At 36.4% G+C, this 24,180-nt stretch overlaps 1 protein-coding gene and 1 non-coding gene across 2 annotated transcripts; both read right to left on the bottom strand.

Moving 5' to 3' along the window:
- Positions 1–4,845: 4,845 nt before the first annotated feature.
- LOC143860335 (uncharacterized) lies at positions 4,846–19,869 on the bottom strand. Its single transcript, XM_077370924.1, has 10 exons — positions 19,720–19,869; positions 17,166–17,288; positions 16,550–16,619; positions 14,885–15,009; positions 10,426–10,719; positions 10,249–10,335; positions 9,463–9,888; positions 5,402–5,514; positions 5,174–5,279; positions 4,846–5,029 (listed from the first exon to the last, which is right to left on the bottom strand). Exons 1-10 carry the CDS (start codon positions 19,867–19,869, stop codon positions 4,892–4,894), a joined length of 1,632 nt encoding a protein of 543 aa, XP_077227039.1. The 3' UTR covers positions 4,846–4,891.
- On the bottom strand, positions 6,656–6,774 carry LOC143862732 (5S ribosomal RNA). Its single transcript, XR_013240452.1, has one exon. It is a non-coding gene; the product is annotated as a 5S ribosomal RNA (ribosomal RNA).
- Positions 19,870–24,180: the final 4,311 nt, after the last annotated feature.

Here is a 24,180-nt window from a genome sequence, read left to right as displayed (position 1 = left end):
CCTCATTCCACAAAGATAATAGTAATTGGAATGATCGTTACAACTCTCCTGTAAATTTCTAGTTCAAACTTCTTGGTGGGTTCCATCAAATGCTAGCATTGTTGGAATTAATGTTTGACTTTGCATGGAATTTCATTGATTACTGAGAAAAAAGGGCACGATGGTAGTACTTGGAAATCTGTTTCATTGAATATGGCCTTTGTTTGAGTCAAGATTTCAAGATTTCCTTAGATTCGAAAATCCCCAAAAGGATGGCTCATCTAATCACTGTACAACGACCCACCCCCACTTTCAAAGAATTTTTTTTGCTGAAATTTCAAAGGCAAAAGAGAAGTGATCTCATCACAGATCTCACTTTCTGTATTTGGAATGAACGAATTTGGATAGGAGGTTTTCCACCATGAAGAGGATTTTTCTTGATTTTGATTTCTCCAAGTCAATGTGGGGACTTACCTAATTAGGGTTTCAAGTACAATAAATTAGGGTTGGAATGAGAAGATAAATACAGTTGGGTTCCACTAGATTCGCTCGCCATGGTTGCATCAGTCAAGCCAATTGATTATGAAGTGAAAATCATAAATGAGCCTAGCTAAAAACTCCAACCTAACCAACCTTTTGGGTACAGGAGAGAATTGAGAAAATAGGTGAGGCATGGCTTGCAGGGCCCACATAATTTCCATACGGTGCAAGCCATGCTTGATTTGGACACCATATAAAAACTTGCTTTTCCGTGCATTTCTATTGGTCTTTCTTACACTATGTGACACATGACACGTTGTGAGAGGTGCTTAGTATAGGACTGGATTCTTAAAGACACAACACATTTTTAAGGGGTTTCTTATGACATGCGTCTCCAATGTGACCTTTATTAAGAAAAACTCTGAAAACTATGAGTAATCATCCACAAATTCGATAAACTTTCAACGATTTAAGTATTATAAAATGTCTTAGTCCTTTAAATCTATTAGGGATAAGAAATTAGTTTGATAAAAAATACACGTTACCCATATTGAAAATTAGAGGAATGATAGATGCAAGGGCCCTCTTTACGCAAGGGCGGGAGAAGGGCCCTTGAATAGATCCACATCAGAATGATAAAAAATATTTTCTCTTTTAAAAAGGAATAACTCCATTGGGTCACAGCTGATATAGGAACCACCTACGAGAGTAGACAATCCGATCAAAAGATTATGCAAATTAAATGCTTAGTTAATTAATCGTGGGGCTTAAGAGTCAATCCCTTATATTGGAAAAGTTAATGACATGAAAGTGCACGTGAAGTGGCATGTTGGTGTCAAGTAAAAGACGGCAAAGGTAACTGAACAAAATGATTTTGAGGTTTAGTTTTATAGGTTGGTTAGTTTCTATATTGCTCTCGTCATTTCTTATTGAGATGTGATAGAATCCTATTACTGTTAATCTGATCAATCCCAAATTTAGTTAATGGGCCCACCTTGGATCTCCCATTGCCCAAAAATAGTGCATATTGGACGCTCCTGATTTGATCAGAGCCTTATGGGATGAATGATTGATTCCCATCAAGATGAATGGGCTAAATTGGGATGAAAACCAGTGGCATAAGAGCAATGACAGATACAAGGGAGCCCTTGCATAAAGAGCCGCAAAAGGACTCTTCATTGGATTCACGTCATTGTCAGTTACAATTTAAAATGGGGAGTGATAAATCTACTCCCCAAATTGATAAATCGACTCCCCATGTGTCTTTCTCTCTCCTTTAGGTTAGAGAGAGAAAGAGGAGAGAGATAGACACATGGGGAGTCGATTTATCACTGCCCTTTAAAATCGGTTGAAAAAGTAAAATCAGTTACATTTGGTGACTTGGATCCAATCAAGAGCCCTTTTTTGGCTCTTTATGCAAGGGCTCCCTTGTATCCATCATTCCTCTTGTTTTAAATAGGATAATAAGTAAAAATTGTGTGCTCCTACATTAAATGGGCTGGTGAATTTATCATTACCTTAAAAGAGGGGTGCGGATTATTCTACAGGGTTGTGAATTTATCATTACCTTAAAAAAGAACTTATTAGTAATATGAAACTACTATAGAAAATCCTCTCAATTCAACTGAACGATTTCCTACGTCTTAGCCAGCAAGATTATTTGGATCAATCTTTACGGAAAAAAAAGAAGTTAGAGCACATAAATATTTAATAAAAAACAATTGCCTTGGCATCTAAACCTAATGCTCTATAAGAATGATTTTTAAAGAGATGAAATGTTATCAGCACTACCGTATTTTGATGAGGGCACTCCTCACTTTATTAAAAGTATGGTATGGACCGCACCATAGGATGATCTTTTGATGAGGGCACTCCTCACTTTATTAAATGTTTTCTTTCATCTTTTGGGCACTCCTAATGCAAGGGAAGTTGAAATCAACTACGAAATCATATAGAAATCAGATGTGTTAAGAAACATGCAGAAATCTATCAAAAACTTAGAATAAAAATAAGTATAAAAAAGCTAACACGCATTAAACTGATGAGAACTTGGAATATAGGATTCCGCTTTATATAGGACCACGTTGCAGCTCCACTGTTTATAGGATTCCGCTTTATATATAGGGATATATAGGATATATATTTTTGCTAAAAAGGTAGGATATTGAGAGAGAAAAATTTTTGGTAAAAAGGTGAGATATAGTGGAGATTTTTTCTCAAATGATAGAAATAATTTTGCTAAACATGTGTGATAGTAGATTAAGTAGGCGAGAATGAGAAGCGTTGCCGAACACGACCTTAATTGTGTTTTTAGAAACCTTTGTAACACGTCTTTAATTGCGTATTATGATATATAGACCTGATAAATAGGGCTTTTTAAAACTGCAGGATAGAGGAGGGGCTGACACGTGGCACCACCACAGCTTAGAGGATTCCGCTTTATATATATATATATATATATATATATATATATATATATGAGAAAACGGTTCCTACACATATGTGTAGAGAGTTCTCTACACACTAGCTTAAAATACAGTGGGGGCCCACATTGTTTGGGTGATCCAAGCCATCCATTTTAAAGGCCCTCACATAGATAGGGTGTCTACAAAAAATCAGATCCATAGGATCATCCCAACCCTACGATTTGTGGAGGTAAAATGGATGTCTTTAAACCTTCACAAATTAGTCCATTTTTTGCCTCCACATTTTGAATGGTTAGGATGATCCTATGGATCTGATTTTTTGTGGACACACTATCTATGTGAGGGCCTTAAAAATGAATTGTTTGGATCACCCAAATCATGTGGCCCCCACTGTATTTTAAGTTAGTGTGTAGATAACTTATCTACAGGTGTGTAGGAACCGTTTTCTCTCTCTCTATATATATATATATATAGGATTATCCAAGGCAAAGTACCCAATCACAGAACAAATTATACAAGAATTTATATCCACATGAAGAATACCCCCTTTGGGTTCTTTTTTTTTCTGATGTGTTTCTTTTGGGACATTGGAATCCTATTGGGTTATGATTGTACTAGCAATAAACATGGTACTACAATTTGACCTAGTTACAGCAAGACGAAAATAGTAGAACCCAAATGAAAATAGTAGAGATTTCATGAGACAAAATGCAGTTATACATAAGACAAGGTGGCCAAACCAAAAAAAAAAAAAAAACAGCAAGTTGAAGTAGGCATTTCTTCCCAACTTCCAGTAGTAGGCTCTAGTAGAAACTAGAAGTAAAATTCCCACCAAGTTGACTTGCCAATGGTAAAACTACTCTCACTATCTCTTGATTGAGGTCTTTACCCTCAATTTCCAGCACAAATGCATATGAAGAAAGACATTTACTAATTTACAAAGCTCCTTAGATTTTATTTACTTCCGTACTTCTATGAGCTTGTTAATCCACACATAGATACTAATCAAAATACGAGCTTGCCCGAGAACATTGAACCAAAAGATGAAAATTATCACAAAGCCAACAGAAAAATCTATGAACAAATTAGCAAAAACTCAATTGAATCTTTTGCACTAGCATTTAATGGTACAAACCAATCCTTTCATGCTTTTTTTTTCCTAATTCCACACTCCCCTTTATACCAAAGTCATCATATGCATAGACATGAACACTTCATCACAAAGTCATTATATGCATAGACATGAACACTTTTTTTTTTCCCATTCTTTTACCATCTCTATGGAGGTTTACTCCTTCATGAACACTGCAGTCATGAAAGATATTCAATGTATTGGACAATAGAACTCATTTTCTCTGTAAAAATGGATGAGATTCAAGGCACTACATAGGCAGGAGAGAATATGGTAAATGAGAAAATACTGTAAGAAACCCCACAACAAAACAAGATGCTACCAATCCACCCACATAAGAACTTGAACAAGAGCTTCCAATTCACATTCTGCAAACATCAAATTAAGGATCCCAAAGGTAAGTATGATACTAAGAAAGACTATTATGTATATAATTAATGGTTAAAATAGTTCTACAATTATCTTGAAATTTTATAGTTAGTGATTGCTAAACAGGCCTAATAAATGTCCCATATGCATATCAAAATATGGTTGTGCTGCTATCATTTCCCAAAAAAGATGGTTGGTGATAATATTGACATAGAGGTCACCTAGTGGTGGTGTTCCCCACATCTAATTGTTGTTTGAGCATGGTGTTAATATCAATTCATGCCAAAATACGGAGTGCAAATGTAGACAAGATTGTTCCTAAAAATAAACTCATAAATAGTTAAGCTAAATAATCGACAAAAACAATTCACAACTTACCCTAGGATCATCAGCAATCCCAACTCCCAATAATGATCCAACGAAAGAGAGGGTACTTGATACGGGGAGATTCATCCTAGTCACCACAATCATAGTTGCCACGGCGCACAACTGTGAACTCAACCCTCTAGAATTGCTTACATATGTCAGTTTTCCGCCTAAACACTGAGTCAACCGCCATCCACAGAGAAAGAACCCCATCGAGGCTCCAAACCCCCCAATCGATCTGATCCACCACTTGACTTGGATGGGACCCTGATAAAATCTTAGGCATGGTATCCCTTAATGAGATCCCTTAATGACTTGAATGGGATCCCTTAATGAGTAGAGAATTAAGGGATAAAAAATTAAGTGAAATAGAATCAAATCATCAAGGTATGAAATGGAGTTATTAACAGCCCAAACTTACCACATCTTCCACATTCCCTGAATATTTTTCTCTATGTTGGAATATATCATCAATAGCTTCAAATGGAGTAGCTACTGCCGCAATCTCATTAGCAGATTGAATCAGTCTGAGGATCAAAGGAAACAACTTCGATATAAGATAGTAAACATGCAATCATGACTTGGTTATAATGAATGATTTTTTTTGAATGGTTGGTTATAATGGATGATATGATAACAAAATACTTACGCAAAAATGCATGCGGCTAAAAGATGTGGGAAACCCAAGAGATCCTCCATCTTCTTATCAAACTTTTCGGCGAGAGCATGTCTAACAAGCGTATGTCTATCATATTCATCAACCTGTTGGGATACATTAAAATACAAATCAATAAGACTTCTTGTTTGTTGAACAATGGAATACATGAACAGACAGTTTTGTAGTGTTTTTTATTCTTATCGTCCTGTTGCATTAAAAAACTAGAGGATACCTTAGAATTAAAAGAATACAGCGCAACAAAACTAAATTTTATACTGTCAGAGCCAGTAAAAATGACAGCTTTTTCCAGAGAGTTAGCCTATGATATTGACCTCATCAGAGGAATGTTAATCATATTGAGGAAATCAGAAATGAAATGTGAGTCTATTGAATATATGTAGCTAGCCGTGCAACTTGCCTAAGAAGTTAGTAACACTTTGGTAAAGAAGAGGGTTAGTAACCACCCTATATACAATTTTTTCTAGAAAATAATACCTGACTCTTCACCATCTATTGTCCCTCAAAATTGTAATGATCATGAATGTGTTAGGCAGATTAGATGCGTAACACATTCATCTATTGTCCCTCAAAATTGTAATGATCATGAATGTGTTAGGTAGATTAGATATGTATGTCTTTACTACTTTTACTTCTCGTAGTTGGGACCTAATCAAACTCTATTATGTAGGAAACCACATACACTTTCCATTTATTCTCTCTTGTAAAAACCCTGAAACTGTAGGTTTGTATGTTTTTTTCCTTTTGAGAAGAGAAAACTGAATATGTGTGGGTTTTTTTTTCTTTCTTTTTTTTTTGGTGAGAGGGGAACCCACCATTTTTTGGTTTTCTTGTTTTTCATTTGTGAGTTCTTGTGGCTGTGGGTTTGCTCCATTGGAGTTGTAATCATTGGCCTTTGACGGCGGGGAAGAAGAGATCTACATCCCATGGACATAGGACACCGACCGAACGACGTAAAATTTCCCTTTTGTTCTCTCTTTGCAATTTGTACATTTTCCTGCATTATATTTTCTTAACATCTGGTATCAGAGCTCTGGTTTATGATTGTTGTAGAGAGGATTTAATTTCTTATGATTTGTTTGGGAAGGCCGAAAAGATTACAGCCAAGTTTGAGATTCCAAAATTCGATAGAGCAAGTTTTTCATTGTGAATTTTAAAGATGAATACAATGTTGATGAATGGTGATTGAGGCGATTTATTTATTTATTTATTTATTTTGAAAGGTTAAAGGTGCAACACGAGGCCTTCCCAGGAGGTCACCCATCCTAGTACTACTCTCGCCCAAGCACGGTTAACTTTGGAGTTCTGATGGGATCCAGTGCATTTGTACTGGTATGATTGTACCCCAATTGATTGAGGCGATTTATTTTCTTATGATTTTTTTGGGATGGCCAGAAAGATTGCAGCCAAGTTTGAGATTCCAAGGTTCGATAGAACAAGCTTTGCATTGCGAATTTTAAAGATGAATACAATGTTGGTGAATGGTGATTGAGGCAGCATTGCTATTGTGGGGATCGAAAATAAATCATCGATGATAAAAGATGAGGAGCTTGAGAAGAAAAATCAATCAACAATGCCGGATCTACTTCTTGCATTGGAAGATTTAGTGATATTCAATGTTTCTTCAAAGAAAATCGTGAAGGGGTTGCCTAACAAGTTGAATAACATGTATGAGGAAAAATGGTTGGCGAATAAAATCTTCCTATGCCGGTAGCTCCATAATTTGAAAATAAAAATGGGGCATCTTAGCAGTAACACATAAACAAGTTCAGCACCCTAATCAGCAAGTCCCTAAGCAGCAAGTTGATGAGAGTCGATGTTAAAATCTAGGAAGATGAGAGGCCAATATTTTACTTTGTTTAATGCTTGAATCGTGGGACAATATGATTATGAATTTGAACAATATTAAGCTGTATGAGATCGATTCAATCATGGTGTAACTTCTTTCAGGTGATGCAATGTTCGTAAAGAGTACACCTAGTAAAAGGGAACATAATGGGAGAGGCAATAATAGAAATAAGTCTAGAGAGCAAAAAACAAAATAAATAAAGTGGAGAGGTTGTAGTAAATCAAGCAATGTAAAGAAGGAATGCGGATTGAATAAGAGTGATGTTCAAGAACCTAAATCGGGCTCCCCGCCCCATTGATTCTCAAGAAAATTTGATAAGTGGCAACAATTCTAACTTTTATGAAAAGGTGATGTATTATGTGCACAACACAAGGAGTGGTTATATAAATACTGCTCATATGAGGGTGTGTTGTCTACATATCTGTGATAGCAGTGAATATACGGTAGTGGGATGTGGGGATCAAGATGTTCAAATGATGTGTGCCCACTATATTTGATGTTAGACATATTCCAAGCCTAACGTGCCTTCAATCGTTAAAATATTTGATAACCATATATTATAATGCTCAGGTGTTAGCAGTCATTTGAAAGTCGTTAAAGACATATTGAAGGTTTCAAATGGAGAATTAATGAGTAACCTATATAGGCTCATTAGAGAGACATTAATGGGAGAATAAATTATTACATTGCACGTGCCAAGATAATCAATTTGAGTTGACGAATCCAACTAGTGTCAGGATTAGACTTAGTCAATTTGAGCAGGGTAGATTCTTTCACCTTCTTCATGAAAATTTTCTAAAGGATTCATTAGCTGACCCCAACTAGTTTGGGACAAAGGCTTAGTTTGAGTTGAGTTGAGTTGAGTTGAGTTGAGTTGAGTACTGCCAAGATAATCTTCGATGGTGTGGCAAAAGTGTTTGGGTTATATGAGCAAGCATAAACTTTACGTACTTGTTTGATGAAATCTCTTTTATGGTTTAAAATCTTCTCCTTAAATTTTTGTGAGAATTGCTTACTTGGTAAATAACGTAGAGTATCATTTTCTTAGTCTACAAATATAAAAATTCTTAAATTTATTCATAATTATATATACATGAGAAGCACCTTATGAATTATTAGGTGTTTGTTCATAGTCATACATTGTCTCTTTTATTGAGACTTTTTTATGAATCAATAGGCGGTTGTTCATGCTCAATAGAAAATCAGATGCTTTTAAAAAATTTAAAGCAGTCGTAGATAATCAAAAGTGTTTGATAATTAAGTAGCTAAGGACCGATAAAGAGCAGCCCAGTGCACGAGGCTCCTGTCATTGCGGGGTTTGGGGAGGGCTAAGGACTGATAATGGAGGAGAATTTTGTTTAAATGAATTTAAGGAGTTTTGTAGCGAACATGGTATTAATAGGCACTTGACGATTCATAAAATGCCACAACAATATGATATGGACTGAAAGGATGAACCACTCTTATAGAGCACACCGGGATTATATTGAGCACGGCTAAATTAGAGAAATATTTTTGGGTTTAAGTTGTAAATAGTTCTTAATTCTTATTTATTTAACACATCTCTCATAGTTTCTCTTAATAACGAAACTCAAAAAGAAGTCTGGATAGGTAAAGCTATAGATTATTTCTTCCTTTGTGTTTTTTATTGCGATGATTATTTTTAGCTTCCTAAGAGAAAATGAACTAAGTTTCATGGAGAGGGAAACGGTCTCGCAATAATTTGAAAGATAATGGCTTCAACACAAACTCACTTCAGTCTCCTTAGCAGTGATTTTGGAGTATTTTCATCGATGCAATCACTTGCTTCTCTGCATCAATCCTCAGTCTTTGTTTAAAAAACATTCAAGAAAAGAAAAATGATTCAAATTAATCCAGTCCTAAGGGTTGATCAGGTTGTTCTGAAATTTCATGTTGATTACTTCTCATTGTAGTTATATGCATGTTTTCAAGATTGATGAAACATCGGTGTTTTATCTTTTATGTAGTCAAGTGATATGGCCGTACATGTAATTGATTTTTTTAATATCAAGGAGTTGTTGGGTTTTGAACCCAGGATCTGCCGTGGGGCAAGATACTATGTGAACCAACCAATTACTCCAAAAGCATAAGCTGTTGGAGTTGGTGTTATTTGATCATTTACTACTTCAACAAGAATGTAAGAGGAATCAGAGTGAGAACTTACAGGTGAAATGGTATCTCTAAAAAACTTAAAGAAATTATCTGTGCCCGTTGTCTTCTCAATCTTTTGAAAGTTCCTTTTCTGAACTAGTCGATTTGGTGTAGATTCAAGAAGCTGCTTGAAGGGAGTTGATTGTGATGAAACTAACAAGGATCCAGGTGTTGAAACCACCAACGAAGTAGGCATCGATATATTGGAATCTGGCAATGTTGCCGGAGAGGCACAACTTCTCTCATCTTCTTCGTACACTGTGTCAAGAACTCTCATTTCCATGTAATCTTTTAGAGCATCTTCAAATTTCTCTTCTTCTTCATCTGGTCTAATGCAGGGCTCTTGATTTTGTGTGGTACGATGCTTCCATGATTGTGATTTTTTATTGATAAAAATTTCACCATCCAGTCTTTTTCTAGCCAAAGGAACCACCACTATCTGCATTAGAGCAAAAAACAAGTTATTAAGTAGAGAAGTACTAAATTGGGAGATTTTATATGATGTGTGGCGGTATAAACCCGTATTTTTCAAAAAAGTACAGTACAACCCACCCCCACACCATAGGATGATCCAAATGGATGGTTTGGATATCCTATGGTGTGGGATGGTTTGGATCATCACATGGTGTGGGCCGTACCATACTTTCGAAAAATACGGGCATATAAGGCCACACATCATATAAAATCTCCTAAACTGGATATCAATGATTACTAAGACAGATTTATGTGAGGAATTGGACATTGCAGGTTAATGATAGAAAATCCAAAGCATAACTTAGCTAATTAAAATAAATCATACCAAAGATAATAGAGCTGCAATTAGAGTTGCTAATGTAACAGCAAGTACAGTCTCCCAGTCCTCAATAGTTACTATTTGTGGAATAACCTGCCACCCAGAAATACAAAGAAATGCCAATGGGTCATTTTAGAAAAAAAATTAAGAAATTTTTTTTTAAGAAACCCATGTTCTAAAAACATGATTAATGCAGAAATCTTTGTTCTTTTTAGAAAGAAAAATTGGAAGAAGTCTTAAATTCAGCTTGTCACCAGACACCTGATACATGAGAAAGAAGCAGAGGAGTCCAGCTGATATTCCATAGTAAATAGGGAGAAATGTGAGGATTCTCTTCTCCGCATTTTCTTGGCGAAGCACAGTGATCTTCAAGAATCTGAAGAAGCAGAAGGCTATCAGAGCAGCGATTGGTGGAGCCACGGTCCATTCCAGGATAATCCTAATGAGTCCGACGCCATTGAAATTTTGATTCTTATCCTGCATAAAACAAATAATTGGTTATTACTTATTAGATTGTAATGGGTTAATATGGATGAATTTAGTAGGATAGTCAACAGCTCCCAAAAATGTGGCATGTGCTTGACAACAGGGATGATTGATCTGATGGGCCAGTATAGGGTGACGAAGCCTCCAAGCCCGTTGCCAAACAATGATCTCATTTGCAAGATTGATGTGTATTAATTAACTGTTTAAATACATCATAATGGACATCTTTTTCATCATTTCTTGATTTTAAAGACACTTTAAAGGATGTCTTTTTCATCACATTGAACAAAGGTCTAGAATCATCCAATGAAGATGTGAGAAAGGGCAATGGGCTTGTGATGGCCAACAATATTCATGAATTTGATTGCCGTACACATGTTAGTGGATCCTACCCATGGTTTTAAATTTCGGCAGAAACGAAACGAAATGACCGAAATATTTCAGTTTTGGCCACAGCCAAAATGAAATTAAAATGAAGTCGTTTCTTTACAAGATTTTAGTTAAATTTCACCAAAATTCCAAAATTTCACTGAAATTTCACTTGAATTTTGATTTTAGCCATTTTTACATAATTTCCACCGGAATCGCCGAAATTCACACCGAAATTTTAAACATTTCGGTCCAAAAAAAAAAAAAAAAACTCATTATCACAATTTTTACATGAAATATTATAGAATTTCCACTGGAATCGCCGAAATTTACACCAAAATTTTAGACATACTGGTCAAAATTTAAAAAGAAAAAAGAAATCATTATCATAATTTTTAAATGATTTCGACCGCAATTTCGGCCGAAACCGAAATTTAAAACCTTGATCCTACCTTACGACAATTGTCTCTTTAAGGGTACGTTCCAGTCATAATAAAATTGTCGTAAAACTTTTTTTTTTTTTTTTTTTGAGTAAAACATGGTAAAGTTTTCTTTTTCCATTGATCCGTTGAACGCAGTAAAACGAGATGTAAAACAAATACATTGATCCAATGACCATTACTTTTATGGCATAAAACTCAAACTTCTTTGAATTGAATTCGTAAGCTAGAATCATCTTCAGTAGAAGATTTTTGGGTTGTGGCCTATCCACAGTGGGACCACTTAATAAAAGGCTAAGATAATGCATTTGGGTGGGCCCTACTTCACTTGACTATTTGTTGTCATGCTGTATTCCTCATCAAAATTTTGGGGCATGGCCTATCCACAGTGAGATTACTTAATGAGTGGTCTAGATCTTGTATATGGGTAGGGCTCACTCTACATGACTATGGCTTGTCTTTGATTTTATTCCTCGTGAAGACGCTAACTAACTTTTGCTCTTTTTAGCATATTCACTTAGAAGGAAAAAGCCCATTGCAAAGATGGTAAAGGATGATGAAAGATCTAGGCACATAATCTCTCTTTTTGTTTTCTTCAATGGTGCATAACAAAATAAAAGAGTTTCTAAATTCGAGTTTGTACATTGAAATTGGTTAAATGATACTCAAGGATATAATATTAGGTAAAGCATTGGTAACTTGGTTGATAAAAATTATTCTACAGGACAGACAAATATGTTTTTTTTTTTAGTTTTTCACAGCTGGATACTAAAAAGATATAGAACATCAAACCAGTTAGAGAATTTGACCTAAAATCTGAACTTTTAGAGAACAATAACGAAGTTTCGACCGTGAATGTGGAGGGTGTGGTGTTATCCAAACAATGCAGTAATATTCTGTGTTGGATTTAGTAAAACTCTGGGATTGATCTCTAAGTGTATGGAAGATCAGTTGGCTGTCTTCTAGGGTATAAGATTGATAAATCTGATATGAATAGTAAACAATTCTAATTTTCTTCTGAATGCCATGAACAAGAAAAACAAATTCTCGGGATATGCATTTATCATCCTTGGCTGTCTTCGTAGCATCCATTTGTTTAGTCATTTAACCCCACTCCGTGTTACGAACCCAAATCGGTTCACAACGGGTTCGGTCTTCTTAGAGGAAGATCAGCCTCTTGATCCACTTCGAGGGAAGGGACAATCTTCCTTTGTGCACAAAAACACACGTTCTGTAACAAATTTCTTCATTCCCTTTTGAAAAAGACTGAGTACATGTTATTTATAGAAAAATCCTAATCTAGATAAGCCTTATCCTTGAGAGTCCTACCTAAACAACTAGAGATCAAAATCTAAAAATATCAAATATCTATACTGATTTATTTCAGCCAAGGTGAAACCATTTAGTCACGTACCATTTCTCCCCCCTTGAAATCAACCTTGTCTTCAAGGTTGGAGATTAAGCGCTGCCTAGTTGGTAAAAAATCAAATCTTGCGCACTTTTTGAAAGTCTTTTTCCTTCTCCCTCATTTTTTTCTTCTCTTCGTCTCGCGATTGGTCAACATTTCGTATGTTATCATCAGGGGTTGAGGCAGCTCCATGTTCAAGCTGATCTGACCGTGTTGTTCGCAGTACCTTTTTGGAATGATTGAGATTTTGACGCATAGATGATTGTGGATGAGGATCTTCTTGATGGCGTTGGATAGTTTGAGATAAGCGACGGATTTTCCGGAGGTGAACTCGTCGAACTCGATAGTATTGAAATCATCAATGCCTTTCTTTTTTTCTTTTTTTCTTTTCTTCTATTTGCTTTCTTTCATCTTCATGCATTTCCTTGATCAACATGCTCGGCAAATCGATGTTGCTCTTCTATCATTTTCGAAGCAAATGTATTGAACTTCTAAACGTCACGCATGGAATCCAAAATCTCCCGATACGTAGCCATGGCGAAGATCGACCGCTCTGATATCACTTGTTGCAAACACAAATCGGTTCGCAACGGTTTTGATCTTCTTATAGGTATAAGAAGATCAGCCTCTTAATCCACTTCGAGGGAAGGATCAATCCTCCTTTGTGCACACCTGTAACAAATTTCTTCATTCCATTTTCAAAAAGACTGAGTATATGTTATTTATAGAAAAACTGTAATCTAGATCACCCTTATCCCTAAGAGTCCTACATATACCAAACAATTGGAGATCAAAATCTAAAAATATCAAATATCTAAACTGATATATTTCAGCCAAGGTGGGACCATTTAGTCACGTAACACACCGAAGTCCTAAAATTTTAAGAACTCAAAAAACCTAAGAAGTCTCTTTCAATCATTTCATTAAACATTAGGATTACAACAGTACAGCCAGTGCAATCATAGTAACTAAGTTAAGAAAAATTAACACAAAAGAGACTAGAATGTACAAATTGTGAAACATGTCTTTTAAGCAATTCATCAAACATTCAAACTACATACGTTTTAAGTAAAAGATTGAACAGAGTTGGTTCAGGTTAACATACCAATTTCACCTAGGTAAAAATTAGAGCCTTAATTAAAAAATGTAGGGGTATTTTTGTCAGAAGAAAATGGTTGATTATGTGCCACTGGTCACTCGTGGAATAGGGAGGAAATGGTTGTTCTACTCCCATACGGAGAATAGGACCTGTGAGACTCCATGACCATGTGATTAAAACTTGTTTATATACATCGGAATTTCTAAAATACTTTGTCAATACATGTTCTCAAATTCTAAAATTTAAAATAATAACCCATGGCCATGGGTAATCTATTCCTCTTTATATTTTATTAACAAAATTGCACATAAGAAATTTAAATATTTATGAAAGAGGTATTGAGTCTTGAATGTTCACATGAACAAAAGGGTTTTAATGTTGACTCTTTATCACCTAAGAAGAAAAGAGAATATTTTATGATAATAATGCCATTATCTCTTTAAGAGGAAGTTTAAACTGAAGGGAGCCCTTGCCAAACGTGCACTAAGTAAAATATTTGGATTCGAGTTCTATTAATTAAGGGTGGAACTCTAATTATAACTCTCTTTTTTTTAAAAAATATGAGAGGTCTGATGCCTTCTAACTGACCTCAAGGAGATATACCCCCATCAACGGCCAAGACATCCAGAGAGGCAATAGAAGATCCAACCCAAATCGATCATCCACCAAATGCTGCGACTGGTCTTCAGTCACCACCGTTCAGAGTACATAACATTGTTTTTCCCCTTATAACTGTATTCTAGTTATTTGTATGGTTCTTAATTGATCTTACATCACAAACTGGAGATGCCATTAGATCAATAGCCAAAGTAAGATAAGACACATTAAACTTTTGCTTACCATGTTCCACACGGGCAAGAAATGAACTCCTCCATTGACAAGCATAGTTCCTAGGAGAGCACTCTGCATTGATTCCTGGGACGAAACTGGTAATTCCAAGTACGTAGCAAGGGCAAGCCAAATTACTGCACTTTATAAAAAGGGCTCATTAGAGGTGTATCGAATAATATTTCACTGCATTTATCATTGTTTAAGATATCAGCTTATTACCTTAGGGCTTCTTTGCTAGGAATATGTGAGATCTCACCGTTGGATAGGGTAAGATCCTAATCAGGATTAATATTCTAATCTATCCTTCCTAACTTATCTAGCACCTATCTCACCGTTGGATTAGGGTAAGATCTTAATCGGTCCTAATTTGGATTATTATTCTAATCTATCCTTCCTACCTTATCTAGCACCTTATCCAATGGTGAGATCTTACCCTAATCCAACGGTGAGATGTCACATATTCTAACATTCTTTGGATACCTCTAATAATTATTTGCATATGAACTTGAATTTAGATAATCTTATGGTAAATAATGATAAACAATCTTATAGTTAATCTCTTTCAAAGTGCCTTTAGGCCCTGTTTCTTTTGGATTTTGAGAACCGATTGCGAGTGCTAAATTGATTATTGGACTCAAATTTAAGTTTAATCTTGAGTCTAATAATCAGTTTCGGACTCACAATCAGTTCCCAAAATCCAAAACAAGCTGGGCCTTAATGTCTCATTTTTTAAATAAACTTAACTTGAATAACCCTATTTGCAATTAAAGATCGATTTTGGTAGGGGTGCAACTCGGGTCGGGTTGGGTCCAACCCTCACCCAGCCCGAGATAGCATTCCCTCAACCCTAACCTGACACAACCCGAGTGTCGGTTTGAGGATGGTCAACCCTAACCCAACCTGCCTCCAAATCAGGTCAGGTTGAGTCGGGTTGGGTTCGGGTTAAGTCAGGTTGGATTCGGGTTCATATATGGCCAAACCGAAAAATACAAGGAAAAAAAAACATAATCCTAAGAAAATCATGATAAAATTAGAGGACGAAGGTCGGGTTCGGGTCGGGTCGGGTTGCCTAAGGCCTCAACCATTGCCCAACCCAAAATTAAATCGGGTTGCTTTTCCCAACCCAACCCAAGAAAATGCCAACCCGACCCGAGCCAAAATCGGGTTGAACCCGTCGGGTTCAGGTTGAGCCTGACCCAAGTTGCACCCCTAGATTTTGGTGGTATCCTCAGATACTGCCATACTGGCACTCCATTTTTTTCTTATTTTTCACTCCCTGTCTATATTTTAAACTTTGTCATTACCAATGGGTGAAATTTAAATATAAAAATAGGAGTGCTGCTATGGTGACCGAGACTATAGCGTAGGAGGGGTAGTTCTGCCATTTTCTTGAAAAAGAGCCAAAAAAAACATCTAGGGAAAGATTTCTAAGGTGTTAAGAAGCTATTTGTTCGGTTCCACTCTTGGTCCTCAAATCGGTTACCATATCATTATTCTAAAAATAGATTTAGGAGGTACTATCAAAATAAGGGATAATGAATATCAGCTCCCTTTCCATAATGTGATTTTCTGTAGGGTATCTCACGGTCAGGCACCATATAATTTCTCTCTTATTAAATAAAAGGTATTTGATGATATGAAATTCGTTTATTTGGTAGGGTTCGGTGCAAGTACTTGTTGTGATGAGAACAGTAACCAAACTCCACATCAAGAAGCCCTCACTGACTTGATTTTCTTTGAGAAACTGCACAAAAAAGATACTTAGAAATCAATGATATCTACTCTCTCTCTCTCTCATATATATATATATATATATATATATATATATATATATATATATATATATATATATAGAGGAATAAGATTGTACGCTCGACCGTACCTAAAGTTAGGTACGGTAGAGTGCCAAATCACATGGGTCCCACATTTTTGGTGAGCATCTAAACCATTCATTTGCAAGGCCCCATCATAGATATGGTGCATACCAAAAATCAGCTCCATAGGATCATCCTAACCCATCCATTTGTGGAGGCCAAAATGGACAAACAGTGTTTGTCCACAAATCTGCCCATTTTGGCCTCCAGTTTTGGAGGGGTTAGGATGATTCAATGGTGCTGATTTTTGGTATGCACTTTATCTATGATGGGGCCTTGCAAATGAATGGTTTAGATGCCCACCAAAAATGGGGGACCCATGTGATTTGGCACTCTACCGTACCTAACTTTAGGTACGGTCGAGCGTACAATCTTTTTCCTCATATATATATACATATATAGATAGACATACATACATCTGAGAACAAAGCATCAACGGAGTGGTTTTTGGCTAAGGCAGCCCCTGGCACGTTGATGATGCAAAGCATTAGTGAAGCCTGTAAAAGGGTGAATGCGCCGGACACCACTGACGTCGAGAACTGTCCAACATCATAAAAAACTGTGTCACAAACTATCTTATGGTAGCTATGGGTATCAACGAACTGAACCCACATGCCAATCCGATCCAAATTGTACCATTGTAATCGGACCAGATCCGGATCCAAATCTGAACTAAGCGGGTTAGGATCTTAATCTGACATCAATCAGAGCCTCAGAGGCAGTGGTGCATCGCCATTGTAGGGCTGAAGGATCCGAATGTTCCATGTGTGGGGGCCTACAGTTGTTGAATTGCACAACGATAAAAGAAAGATCCTAACCGTCCAAATAGTTCCATTAAACTGGGTAATTGTGAAAGCAGAGATTTTCAATGGTCTACATTTAATTAGCAAAGGTCCACTGTTAAATTGATTTTAATTATTCGAACAATGTGATATCTGTACTGCATTCCGTCAACTGTAGGCCCACTGCATGCATGGTTCAGATCATCCGATCATCAACCGAATGTATGGTTGTGATCTGCAAAAAGCACATATGATGTTTAAGATGTTAATCTCTTTCCAACCGGGCACGTGGCGCACATAGGTAGTTGATATGGTGGGCCAAGCATGTCCATCTCGTGCAAAAATCCCTAATTTGAAAATAATTTTGCAATTTTTCATTGAAATTCATGAAAAAACCATTGAAACAGTGTCTAAGTACCATAGCAAACTTCTTCTTTTTTTGGGATGAAAATGCCCTTCCGTTACTTCTAAAGTATTTGGTTCTAGGGAAAAGTTATGGGAAAGATGAAAGATCTATGGAAAATAATATTCCATGGAAAAAAAATCCTAAGTGTAATAGGTTTGCAATTTTCCTTGGGAGTTTTCCTTGGGAAGTGATATATTCACCACCTTTTCTTCCTTGGGCCACCTCCTCTAGTGTTTGTAGGACTACTCTTTTTACACCACGAGAGGGTGGAACTGCGAAGAAAGGGAGGGAAATATATCATTTCCCTTTTCCTTAAAATCAGGGTAATATTTCAATTGCATGGAAAATAAAGTCTACTAAATGCTGGAAAATTCATTTTTTTTAATGTAAAAACCAATAAAAAGAGAATAAATATGGAAAAATTCCATAAAAAGATGTCATGGTAGCAGGCTTGCAATTTTCCTCGAAAACAGGGAATTTATTAGTTTGGAAAAAATTTCCATGGAAAATGAGTTTACCAAATGCTAGAAAATTTTCCAATAAGGCTCTGTTCACTTCGTTTCCCTGGTGCTGTTTTCCCTGGAAAACAGCCTTTTTTTTTCCCTAACAAGACCTTTGTTTTTTGGTAACGAAGGGTGTCCCCACCCCCTTCGGGGGTAGGACTATTTCCCTACGGATGCACGCAATCACCTGGAAACCATGCACATCGGGTAAGCAGGGGGGGATTCGAACGCTCCTCACTGGGGAGCAAACCCATGACTTTACGCCAAAGAGCCACACCCTTCTGACAAGACCTTGACAAGAGAATTTTTGTGTTCACTTCTTTTCTAGGGAAAAATATTATCATATGTGGAATTTCTTATTTAAAAGCTGAAAATGACGTGGAAATTGACTTTTTCCCAGTTACGAGATTTGGTTTCCGATTAAATATATCGAAAAAAGGACAGAATCCCTAGAGCTAAAGGGTAGACTCCTATATTATGTAAGGGTAGGACAGACTCTTATTATCTATAAGGGCAGGATAGACTCCTAAGATTTGCAAAGGTTGGACAGAATCCTATACTTTGCAGGGGTTGGACAGAATCCTATACTTTGCAAGGGTTGGACAGAATCCTATACCTTGTAAGACTTGAAGAGAATCCTATGACTTTATGACAGGTTGGACAGAATCCTAAACTCTGTAAAGGTAAGACAGACTCCTATACTAAAGGATAGACTCCTAACACTTAGAGGACAAACTTCTATCTCGAGGACGGACTCCTAACTAGAGGGTGAACTCCTAATCAGGAAAGGAAAACGAAATCTTTTCCTTTCCTTTCCGGGGAAAAGAAGTGAACAGAGCCTAAAAGAACGTATTAAAATCGATTACGGTTTCGTAATGACACAATTACAAACACTTCGGTGCAAAAAAGTCATGCTTTTAGGGGCCCCACTTAGATGTAGGGAAAAAAACAATCTATGGAACAAAAAAATCAATGGGAAAATCCATTCCATGAAAAAAATCTTCTTAAAAAAAAAGAGAAAATTCTCAATTTTGGAACAGCTGAAAAACTCATTTTTCTGTGAAAAAAGAATAAATTTTCCCAGAATCAGAATAGCTGATCGGAAGGCATATTTTTCAAGAAAGGTATCCAATGTCTGTTATATCATAAGTTGCATTTAGGATTCTTTTCAAAAAGTTAATACTTTTTGTCTACTTGATGAATTATCTGTATATTAATTTTACAGATTATGGATTAATGATACGTAAAAATCCCAACCGAGAAGAAGAAAGAAACAAACCGGGACAGGAAGGCTGTTGGCTCCCGTAGCAAATGCATTGGCAAATGCAAGAAAAGCACCAAAGATAGGAATCCATCGAAAGGTCTCCTTCCACCTTCCAATGATTCCAATGCTTAAGTCTATTGAAATTTTTCCTTTTCCCGTTGACATGCTCAATCCAATATGGAAGTTGGCCACCACAGGGTGAAATTTATGATTAATAAACTAAATAGAATCAACTAAAGCTTAATCGTTATTATCAATAAGCATTGGAAGAATCTCCAGAAAAAGCAGGCTAGGTTTTGTCTTTTCGTTTGATTCTTCTTTTTTCTGTGTAGTTAACATGTTTTCTTATTATTATTTTGCTCTCTTGTTTTCTCTTTTGTTCTTGGTGGGTCACATGTGATTGGTTATTGATTAATATTCTTTTTCGATCAATCCTTTTCATTTTATATTTTCCATTTACAAGAAGAGCATATCTTAAAGATCTTTACTTCTAAGGGAAGGTCGTAGCAACCTTTCTGCAAAGCAAAAGGGAGAGAATCAGTTTCTAAAGATACCCACTGAAACTCTCACTATTTAAGCTTTAGGAGCATGGTTAAGGCCCCATTTATTTTGCAGGAATTTGTTTGGAAAGGAAAACCTTTTTCTAAAATCTCCTACTTTTCCATTTTTTTATCACACATGAAAGAAAATGGCTTGAACCACCACACTTCAGGATTTAATATTAGAGGGGCCTTCAATTTATAATGATATCCCTCTAAATAAGCCAAAATCATATCATTTCCCTCTGTATCGTGAAGCCAGAAACAAAAACCTAGAAATTGTTTTTCCAAAAATATTTTTCTTGCCCCAAAAGCAGGAAAATGAGTCTACTAGATCACTTATGGGCCTCTCTCTCTCTCTCTCTCTCTGTCTCTCTCTCTCTCTCTCTCTCATGTAACATGCACACAGCAATGACCAAGGGCCCTTACGTACGTGGCATGCAAATTAGGGGATTTTGATATATACTGTTAAACCATATAAAAGCGGTTCTTGATGTCATTGATCATTATTGAGAAACAGAAGAAACCGCATCCCTCCAATTTTCAGAGTTGGAACGGTTTGAATATATCGGTATCGGCATCTTTCCGATATATCGGGATCTTAAAACCATGTTGATTATGGAAATTGGAAAATTAGGTTATGCTACGTTGCGAGATGCCTAGGGGTGTAAATGGATATTCGAAAATTCGATTACCGTCTGCATCCGAATCCGTTTAAAGCGAATATTATTCGGATCCGTTTCAAGCGGATATTATCCGAATCCGTTTATGAGATATTCGGCTTTTAGCAGATGCGAATCTGGTAAATGGTATATCCGATCCGTTTAACATCCGAATCCGAGAAGTAAATCCCTTTTATTTATTATTAATAATATCATTAATATTTATTTTTAGTAATGACACTATCTTTTGTTTCTAAAAGAAAAGTGAATTTTCCTTTTAGAAAAAAACAAAAACAAAAAGTGTTTTGGGCAGGAAATGATGTAATCTCTCATTTTAAGGGCATTCTTGAAATTTGACATGGCTTCTTTATGAAGCAACAAATGTGGGTTGTAGGATGAAAGAGACAAATGGATGATGGTGATTGAATGAATATGTCATAGTTTCTAGAGAATTCTAGAGCAAAAAGGCCATAGTCATTGATGGTAAATGGACGACTATAGAAAGATAAAGTGCTGCAATACAATGTTCGAATTTACCGGATAAACGGATACGGATAATATCCGAATTCGAACAATATCCGACGAATACGAATTCGGTAATAGATATTAAATATCCGTCAAATTCGAATCCGAATCCGAATTCGGATAGTGTATACTGTAATCGAATTCGGATATAGCTATATCCGATTCGAATTCGATCCGTTTACACCCCTAGAGATGCCGTTGTAACAGCACCTTTTTACGTGATTTCCCAAGAGAAGATATATCTAATATGCTTGGAGAAGATATTATAGCCTTTGAAACAAAAGCAGGTCAGTGTCTCAATCTAAGCTTTATGGCTTTGAGATATGAAATTAGCCGCACCTTATTTTGATAGTAGCACTCCTAATGTTATTTTACACTTTTTTGATACTGTGATGATACAGCTAATTAGGAACTTATAAAATGTCTAATCCAACATCTACGACCACATCAAAGGCAATGATGAACCATCTCTGATGAGTCCTTTTAAATTTGATGATCTGGACCGTTATTCTGATGGGCCCTGCTGTTAGTACCTCACGCCCCCAACTAAACTCAACAGTCAGAAATACTGTCGGTAAGACCGTAAAAGGGCACCCCATCATCTCGTTACGGTGAAATCCAGCTATTGTGCACGTGGCCGCGTGTTTAGGCTGTAACCACTAACCAGCTATGGTCTAACCTGCATTTCCACGTCCTCTTGTATGCCATCTACGCCAAAACGGGGTGGAAATATCAATATCTCCTTTTTCATCTTTTCCCCCTGCACTTTGCGCGTGGGAACAGTTGTAACAAAAAAATATAGAGTTGTCAGTGTATCTATACAGTCCGAACGACTATCGGAATTCAAAGTTTAATGGACCACAACTGTACACACTACTAGGATCCATGAACATATTTCAAATTACGATCATAGGATCCAAACAAATTACCGATCTGATCCGGACAAATAATAAAAGCCCGTGGCACCGTCTGGATTCATATACTGTTAATAGTATCCCGGCCCCATGCTATGCATGGGTTTAAAATTGTGGGCCTACCCCATCAGAACATAGGTTGCAAAATGGTGGGACCAACCCAAGAACGGACCAAGCTCATAAGATTAATGGTCCCAATCATTGCCATGCATGGCTAATACATTGGTTACCCATAGCTATTAAGATCTTTTCTACCTGGACCATTGATTCACCTGTTGACCAAGATTGAGATCATCCAATAGGACCGGGTGTGGCCCACCAGAGCAGGGACTCCAACCACCGATGGGTGTGTAATGGTGGGCCAACCCATCAAAACATAAGTTGCAAAATAGTGGGACTCACCCAAGAATCTGTATATGTAACCTGCTTATTCTACCCTGTAGGTTATAAATGTGTAAACAAAATCCAACAAACATGTTCAAACAGAGACTTCCAATCAACACTCAAAACCGAACAAAATTAGTTAGATGCCATTTACATATTTTCAAAATGCAGATAAAAAGGAAAAGAAAGGGCCAAAAACATAAATGCAAAGAAGATAAAGAGAGAGAGAGAGAGAGAGAGAGAGAGAGAGAGAGAGATTATACAACTTCAACTTCTTCTTTTGGCACTTTTTTATGCAGCTACTTTTCTAAGCGGGGCGTTGGATATGCAACTGTAAGAGAGAGGCAGCTGTGAGAGAGGGGGAACTCAAAAGTTTCTCATTTCATGACTCATGGGCAAAAAAAATAGTTTAGAAACGCATGGTATAAACAGAAAGACAGAGAAGAGAGAAATAGAGATTTTTGGGAGAGAGGGCAAGATTTTAGGGATAGAATGGAAAGAGAGTTGTATTTTTCCATTTGAGTTTTCAATGGAAACGGAAATGTACGTGGTAGAGAGAAGTGGGAGAGAATTTCGGGATAAAATGGAAAGTGAATGGTAAAGTTGAATGTTACGAATACATTTCTCTCACATTTATTACCATCAATTACAGAAACTAAAATCAAATATTAGGAAGGCTCTCTTTCATTATTAAAAAAAAAACACAAACCGATAAAAGTGAGATAAATAGAAAAACCAAATTTTAAGGAGGAAAACCTAATTAGTAGGATATCTTGCTTAATCTCAAACCGATTTAGCAGGTAAATCCAAAATTATAGGGGCAATTTAAATTTCAAATGCAAAACTGTATTGATAGCATGAAATTCAATTTTGGGGGACGTGGGGCAACGAAATTTATTGCTGGAAATTCAGTCTTGCACGGGTGGCAAACCAAAATTAGTCGTGGCAAAAGATTTTGAAGGGGAAAAACTTTTTCCAGATAAACTTATCCTGGAAAAATGACGAATGACAACGGAAAGTTAGCTGCTTAGTATGTATTATAGATAGATATTATTTAATGAAAATACCGTTTAATTTTTATAACATTAAGTATTGTTTTAAGGGTATTTTAGTAAAAAATAAGCCATATCTATTTTCTAGCTATTTTCAGTATTTTTTCATTATCTGTCTCAAGTTTTGGGTCAGTGTCTTCTTTTCCTTCTCTAACTATTGATTGTAAGTCTCTAATCCAATGTAGGTTGCCATTGCGACTCTCCCTCACCACCTTGAGTAATTTAAATGTGTACAAATGTAAGTCGGACCCCCTAGCATAGTCCGATTTGAAATGGATCATGATTGAGACATGGAAAGTAGAATCCGAAGAACACGCTTAGGGGCCGCTTGGATACACAGATTTTATAATTTAGGATTTCTTCAAAATTTTAGATGACAGACAAGAGAAGAAGCGGACTA

This window comes from Tasmannia lanceolata, unplaced genomic scaffold (genome assembly GCF_043159265.1).
Source record: "Tasmannia lanceolata isolate RefF3 unplaced genomic scaffold, GAP_Taslan_0.1 ptg000037l, whole genome shotgun sequence".
NCBI lineage: Eukaryota > Viridiplantae > Streptophyta > Magnoliopsida > Canellales > Winteraceae > Tasmannia > Tasmannia lanceolata.
The sequence above is the reverse complement of the archived record's forward strand: the minus strand, read 5'-3'. Positions and strand labels throughout refer to the sequence as shown.